We start from the raw sequence: 8,060 nt of genomic DNA, 5'->3' as shown, positions 1-8,060 counted from the left end.
AACGCACAAATTGACGGAACCAATGACACACTTCGCATGGCGAGTGCGGGGGAGCCTGGCAAGGACGTATCGGGCTGTGTATGCGCACTGGAGACCTGGTGCGTAGAACGGCACAAACTTGTACGGAACGGTGACACACATTTTTCAAGGCGAGTGCGTGGAGGAGACACAGGACGTACCGGACTGTGGAGGCGCTGGAGACAGATGTGTGAAACCGGTGCAGATGACACCGGGACTGGTGTCACGCTCATCAGCACGCCCACCGCTGCCAGCACTCTCATCGCCCCACCTCTCTCGCGAATCTTTCATCGAGTTCTCCTTCGACTCCCTGACGGTCTTTGGCTCATTCCTCGGCTCCACCGAACCCCGTGTTCCCCCCAAAAAACATAATTTGGGTATAGATATTATAAGAGTCTTACTCTGTGGCCGCGAACCCCGGCGTCGTCGCTGTCCTCCCTTCTCTCCCTGCGTCTGCTTCCACGGAAGGCTTTCGTCTCCAGCCATAATTTCCTCCCAAGTCCAGGATGTCTTCTCCTCCTTTATCTCCTCCCAAGCCCAGGATACCTTCTCTTCCTGGGCACGCTGCTTGGTCCTGTTGTGGTGGGATCTTCTGTCCGGATCGTCGTACGAACTGGGAATATACTCAGACCAACGTGCAGCGTGATTTGGGTTCCACATTTTTAATAAAGGAAACTCACAAAAACAATAAACAGCAAACGAAATGTGAAGTCATGGAGTGCTCACAGGCAACTACACACAAACAAGATCCCACAAAACACAGTGGTGAAATGGCTGCCTAAATATGATCCCCAATCAGAGACAACGATAAACAGCTGCCTCTGATTGGGAACCATACCAGGCCAACATAGAAATCAACACACTAGATCACCCACCCTCGTCACACCCCGACCTAACCAAAATAGAGAATAAAGGCTCTCTATGTTCAGGGCTTGACAAGTACGCAAGTATAAACACCATGGGACCACGCAGCCATCATACCGCTCAGGAAGGAGACGCGTTCTGTCTCCTATAGATGAATGTACTTTGCTGCGAAAAATGCAAATCAATCACAGAACAACCACAAAGGACCTTATGAAGATGCTGGAGGAAACAGGTACAAAAGTATCTATATCCACAGTAAAACAAGTCCTATATCGACATAACCTGAAAGGCCGCTCAGCAAGGGAGACGCCACTGCTCCAAAACCGCCATAAAAAAGCCAGACTACGGTTTGCAACTGCACATGGGGACAAAGATCGTACTTGTTGGAGAAATCTCCTCTGGTCTGATGAAACAAAAATAGAACTGTTTGGCCATAATGACCATCATTATGTTTGGAGGAAAAAGGGAGAGGCTTGCAAGCTGAAGAACACCATCCCAACCGTGAAGCACGGGGGTGGCAGCATCATGTTGTGGGAGTGCTTTGCTGCAGGAGGGACTGGTGCATTTCACAAAATAGATGGCATCATCAGGAAGGAAAATTATGTGGATACATTGAAGCAACATCTCAAGACATCAGCCAGGAAGTTAAAGCTTGGTCGCAAATGGGTCTTCCAAATGGACAATGACACCAAGCATACTTCCAATGTTGTTGCAAAATGGCTAAAGGACAACAAAGTCAAGGTATTGGAGTGGCCATCACAAAGCCCTGACCTCAATCCTATAGAAAACCTGTGGGCATAACTGAAAAAGCGTGTGCGAGCAAGGATGCCTTCAAACCTGACTCAATTACACCACCAACTTATTTTGGAAAGCTTGTGGAAGGCTACCCGAAACGTTTGACCCAAGTCAAACAATTTGAAGGCAATATTACCAAATACTAACTGAGTGTATGTAAACTTCTGACCCACTGGGAATGTGATGATAGAAATTAAAGCTGAAATAAATCATTCTCTCCACTATTATTCTGACATTTCACATTCTTAAAAGAAAGTGGTGATCCTAACTGGCCTAAAACAGGGAATTTTTACTGGGATTAAATGTCAGGAATTGTGAAAAACTGAGTTTAATTGTATTTGGTGTATGTAAACTTCCGACTTCAACTGTAGGTGTTTCTTTTGTCCAGGTGGGGAAGGGCAGTGTGGAGTGCAATAGAGATTGCATCATCTGTGGATCTGTTGGGGCGGTATGCAAATTGGAGTGGGTCTAGAGTTTCTGGGATGATGGTGTTGATGTGAGCCATGACCGGCCTTTCAAAGCACTTCATGGCTACAGATGTGAGTGCTACGGGTCGGTAGTCATTTAGGCAGGTTACATTTGTGTTCTTGGGCACAGGCACAGATGGTGGTCTGCTTGAAACATGTTGGTATTACAGACTGGTTCAGGGAGACGTTGAAAATGTCAGTGAAGACATTTGCCAGTTGGTCAGCGCATGCTCGCAGTACTACACTTCCTGGTAATCTGTCTGGCACTGCAGCCTTGTGAATGTTGACCTATTTAAAGGTCTTACTCACATCGGCTGTGGAGAGCGTGATCACACAGTCTTCTGGGAACAGCTGGTGCTCTCATGCATGTTTCAGTGTTATTTGCCTTGAAGCAAGCATAGAAGTAGTTTAGCTCATCTGGTAGGCTCGTGTCACTGGGCAGCTCTCGGCTGTGCTTCCCTTTGTAGTCTGTAATTGTTTGCAAGCCCTGCCACATCCCACGAGCATCAGAGCCGGTGTAGTACGATTCGATCTTAGTCCTGTATTGATGCTTTGCCTGTTTGATGGTTCGTCAGAGGGCATAGCGGGATTTCTTATAAGCTTCTGGGTTAGAGTCCCAGTCCTTGAAAGCGGAAGCTCTAGCCTTTAGCTCAGTGCGGATGCTGCCTGTAATCCATGGCTTCTGGTTGGGGTATGTACATATACGGTCACTGTGGGGACGATGTCATCGATGCACTTATTGATGAACCCAGTGACTGATGTAATGCCATCGGAGGAATCTCTGAACATATTCCAGTCTCTGCTAGCAAAATAGTTCTGTAGCTTAGCATCTGCTTCATCTGACCACTTTTTTATTGATCTCGTCACTGGTGCTTCCTGCTTTAATTTTTGCTTGTAGGCAGGATTCAGGAGGATAGAATTATGGTCAGATTTGCCAAATGGAGGGTGATGGAAAGCTTTATATACGTGTGTGGATTATAGGTGATCCAGAATTATTTTTCCTCTGGTTGTACATTTACAGGATGATAGAAATTTGATAAAACGGATTTAAGTTTCCCTGCATTAAAGTCCCTGGCTACTAGGAGCGCCGCCTCTGGGGGAGCATTTTCTTGTTTGCTTATGGCGGAATACAGCTCATTCAATGCTGTCTTAGTGCCAGCCTCTGACTCTGGTGGTATGTAAACAGCTGCAAAGAATACAGATGAAAACTCTCGGTAGGTAGTGTGGTCTACAGCTTATCATGAGATACTCTACCTCAGGCGAGCAATAGCTCGAGACTTCCTTTGATATCGTGCACCAGATGTTCTTTTCGAAAATACATAGTCCACCGCCCTTTGTCTTACCAGACACCGCTGTTCTATCCTACCGGTACATCGTATAACCAGCCAGCTGTATGTTGATATTGTCGTCGTTCAGCCACGACTCTGTGAAGCACACGATGTTATAGTTTTTTATGTCCCGTTGGTAGTTTAATCTTCCGCGTAACTCGTAGATTTTATTCTCCAAAGATTGCACGTTTGCTAGTAGAATGGAGGGAAGTGGGGGTTTATTCGATCACCTACGAATTCTCAGAAGGCAGCCCGCCCTTCGGCCCCTCTTTCTCCGTCTCCTCTTCACGCAGATCCCGGGGATCGGGGCCTGTTCCCGAGGAAGCAGTATATCCTTCGCGTCGGGCTCGTCAGAGTCGTGAAATGAAAAAAAGGATTCTGCTAGTCCTTGGTGAGTAATCGCAGTCCTGATGTCAAGAAGTTATTTTGGGTCATAATAGACGGTAGCGGCAACATTATGTACAAAATAAGTAAAAATATAAGATATAAAAATAAGTTGCAAATAAGAACAAATAAACAAACAAAAAAACACAATCGGCTGGGGGCATGTAAAACGTTTGCCTTCTTCTCCGTCGCCATGTTTACTCCAGTGTGCAATGGTGTCTTATGGCCCCCAGGATGTCGCTGTGTTATCTTCCAGTCCAGCTTCCTGTGTGCTTCATGTGACCAGCACTGGGAGAAGCATGAAACGTTCTTCGACACTGAGCAGTCCAGGAGAAAGCAGGGCCTGCCATACGGTGAGCTAGGAGAAGTCCTGGAACATTATACCAAATGGTCCACACAGCCACTACGAAACGTTGCTTGAATAGGAATATCTGTAGGGGAGAGTGGGGTAAGTGGAGCCGTTTTTTATATTCAGCATCACTCCGTCAAGGGAAATATATTATTCTTTCTAACAAAGAGTTCGATGGGGTTAAGGTCAGGGCTCTGTGCAGGCCAGTCAAGTTCTTCCACACCGATCTCGACAAACCATTTCTGTATGGACCTCGCTTTGTGCACAGGGGGCATTGTCATGCTGAAACAGGAAAGGGCCTTCACCAACTTGTTGGAAGCACAGAATCGTCTAGAATGTCATTGTATGCTGTAGCCTGAACCATAAAAAAAKCCAGTTCCTCCACCAAACTGTACAGTTGGCACTATGCATTCAGGCAGGTAGCGTTCTCCTGGCATCCGCCAAACCCTGATTGGTCCGTCGGACTGCCAGATGGTGAAGCGTGATTCATCACTCCAGAGAACGCATTTCCACTGCTCCAGAGTCCAATGGCAGCGAGCTTTACACCACATCATCCGACGCCAGCCGACGCTTGTGTTCGGCTGCTCGACCAAGGAAACCCATTTCATGAAGCTCCCGACGAACAGTTATTGTGCTGACGTTGCTTCTAGAGGCAGTTTGGAACTCCGTAGTGAGTGTTGCAACCGAAGACAGACGATCTTTACGCGCTACACGCTTCAGCACTCGGCAGTCCCATTCTGTGAGCTTGTGTGGTCTACCACTTCGCGGCTGAGCCGTTGTTGCACCTAGACATTTCCACTTCACAATAACAGCACTTACAGACCGAGGCAGCTCTAGCAGGGCAGAAATTTGATTAACTGACTTGTTGGAAAGGTGGCATCCTATGATGGTGCCACGTTGAAAGTCACTGAGGTCTTCAGTAAGGCCATTCTACAGCCAATTTTTGTCTATGGAGATTGCATGGCTGTGTGCTCGATTTTATACACCTGTCAGCAACGGGTGAGGCTGAAATAGCCGAATCCACTAATTGTATATATAGTGTATATTTCAGGATGTTGTGTATCCCTGGAAATAATCAGAATTCATGTAAACAGTTTTGAAAACATAGCTTGTCCATATCCCGGGTATAGAGTAAGTTGAGCCTTGGGACAGGGTAAGTTAAGCCACCTACAAATGTCTGTATTGAATTAAATATTACCACTACCTTTTTTAAAGTTTTTATTTCCCAAACACAATTCAACACAATCACAATAGCTTTTTTTGTCTTTTAGTAATATTTTAACACAGGCTTAACACCTAACAAACACTTTGTACTTTTTAAAACAATTTTAACATAGGCCAGCCCCTGTTGTTACCTCGTATCCCAGCGATAATGCCTTGCATCACGCTTGGGTAGAAAACACTTACATTTGCTCAACTTGACATTGGCTCAACTTACTTCACTCTCCCCTGCAGGAATTCTAATGTTTGTGGTCCACTGGTGGGTTGCAACTGATTCCTCTTGGTCCTACAGAATTAGATATTGGTGATGTTCCAGGTTGTCTTTTTTTGCAGTCAAAATGTTTAAAGCAACAAACTGACATTTCCCTCTGCTTGGTTTCAACAGGAGACACATACATGCCTTTTGCAGAGGTCCCCACCCTGAGAAATGCTGTTTTAACAGGCAGATTGAAGGACACCTACGCCTTGTCAGACAGCACAAGAAAGGCTGTTTAATCATCATCATTCAAGGGGGGGGGTCATTATCTTTGAATTATCTTGACTGGAATCAACTTTAAACTAATGACATCCACATTACTTCTTATTATTCATTTTATTATTTATTTACAAAAAATTACACAAGCCAGATACAAATGAACAACAATTTACAGACTGTGGCGGATAAATAAGATGTTTTATTTACATAATATGCTTATGTGAGATACTTCTCATTAGAATGTATCCCTTTGGACTATACTGTTGGCAGTTGCACTTTTCCCTTCTCAGCTAGGGCTCAGTCACTTGGGGCCCAGAGAGGGGAGAGGTCAGGCTTGTCTTTTACATGTCTCTGGTAAGATGCAGAATATCAGAAAGGGAGGAGTACAGAATGGAACATTGTCTTCATATGTGAATGTATCTGTTAAACCATGTGAAGGGATGGCGTGATTAAGGGGGAACCAATTATCTCTTGGCTCCACAATGTCTGTGCGCAAGTCACTCCCCTCAGTGAGCTTGTCCATGAGTGGGGCGAAGAGGCAGGTTTACTTGAGATGGGAGTATATAGAGTTGACAATTGAGTTATGCCTTGGATGAGGTAATGTTTTGGTACTATGAAGTACCAGGAACGAGATTAGAACCTTGTTTTAGAGACCAAACTGAGTGATAATTTATAGCGAATGCAATCTGGCTAAGGGATACTCCTTTCTCAAGCAAAATGCCCTTTGTGAAGAGTTCCTAAGATCTGTGGTTCATCATGTAAGTTGAGAGGGGTGTATCTTTGCTATAAAAGATCTCAGTTGCCATTATGTTGGGACTCTCAACAATTCATTATKGATAGTGAATTGTTGAAAGTCACAGGGCTATGGTAAAGCTCATATTATTAAAGATGAAATTTAAGTATAACTCTGACTGGTGTGTGGTTTGTAACTCTCCTCATTTGGTAATACAGGAAATTGGCACAACAAGACACACACAAACATTGTCTACATCTCATCTGCCCAGACCCGCATACTCACACCTCCATCCCTAGTGCCTCCATTATTGTCTGCCACTTGGCCTTAAATTGTGCCAATTCGTTTTTCTCGGTCGCCCATGCTATTTCAATATTTAAATAATAAATAATTAAAACAGACAGTTTAAAAGTATGTTTACATTGTAATTCTTCTGACAGCCAACTTTCTAGCTCCACCCATAACTTCCGGACTTTATAGTATTCCCAGAAAGTATGGATTATTGAGTCATTGTTAGTTGACTCATTGTTAATTTTCAGAATTTTGTCTCTTGTATAATAAATTCTATACTTTAGTTTATACTGGATTAAGCATCAATTTTCATTAACTTGAATTTTACTATTTATGTTCCAACTTTCCCTCCATCTTGTACCGATAGCAGTTCTTTTTAAGTACCAATAGTAAAAAAAAATCTAAGAGATTGTCAGTTGGATAGGCTCTCTGCAAGGTTTTGTATATCTTCCCTATCATATGAACATCATTTTCTGACTCAAATATGGTTCCCTCAAAGTTGCTCTGATGTCTAAAAGATGTAAAATAAAAAATTTGTGACATGTAACTTTRGGTCAGTCCCCCCAAAAATTATTTGGTCATGAAAATAAATGTATTTCCTGTTACCAAGTCATTTACAGTTTCTATGCCTTTAGTTTTCCATCTGGACCAATTTAATGGTGAATTCTGAAAAGCTATTCAGGGATTGTTCCATAAAGTTGTTTTTAGGGAGTGATATTGGTTCTTGTAGAATACATTTAATTTTCTTCCATATTGTTATAGTGTTCATAACTATGAAGTTGTTAATGTCCTTAGCGTTATCCTTTTAAAATAGACACATACAAAGATTCTGGGGATGAGCATGTGCATCTTCAAAATGTACCCATTGTTCCTCCATAGTATCACAACACAGGATGAGACCCAAATGCAGACCCAGGAGGCAGATGGTTAGAGTCTCTGATATTTAATAATAGACAAGGGGCAGGCAAGAGGCAGGTCGAGGACAGGCAGAAGTTCGTAAACCAATTCAGAGTCAGATGGGAACAGGATGGCAGACAGGCTCGAGGTCAGGGCAGGCAGAATGGTATGGCAGGCGGGCTCAGGGTCAGGGCAGGCAGAAAAGTCAAGAACCGGGAGGACTAGAAAACAGGGACTG

General features: G+C 44.0%; 1 protein-coding gene across 1 annotated transcript in view; it reads left to right on the top strand.

Annotated features, from left to right (window-relative positions):
• Window positions 1–8,060, top strand: part of LOC111960838 (protein FAM221B) — a 17,810-nt gene that overhangs the window by 5,511 nt on the left and 4,239 nt on the right. The window contains exons 5-6 of the mRNA XM_070443264.1: window positions 4,090–4,209; window positions 5,661–5,685. Of these exons, the coding sequence (XP_070299365.1) occupies window positions 4,090–4,209; window positions 5,661–5,685 (145 nt within the window). The remainder of the gene's footprint in view (window positions 1–4,089; window positions 4,210–5,660; window positions 5,686–8,060) is intronic.

Source organism: Salvelinus sp. IW2-2015, linkage group LG4q.1:29, assembly GCF_002910315.2.
Source record: "Salvelinus sp. IW2-2015 linkage group LG4q.1:29, ASM291031v2, whole genome shotgun sequence".
NCBI classification, from domain to species: Eukaryota; Metazoa; Chordata; class Actinopteri; order Salmoniformes; family Salmonidae; genus Salvelinus; species Salvelinus sp. IW2-2015.
The sequence above is the reverse complement of the archived record's forward strand: the minus strand, read 5'-3'. Positions and strand labels throughout refer to the sequence as shown.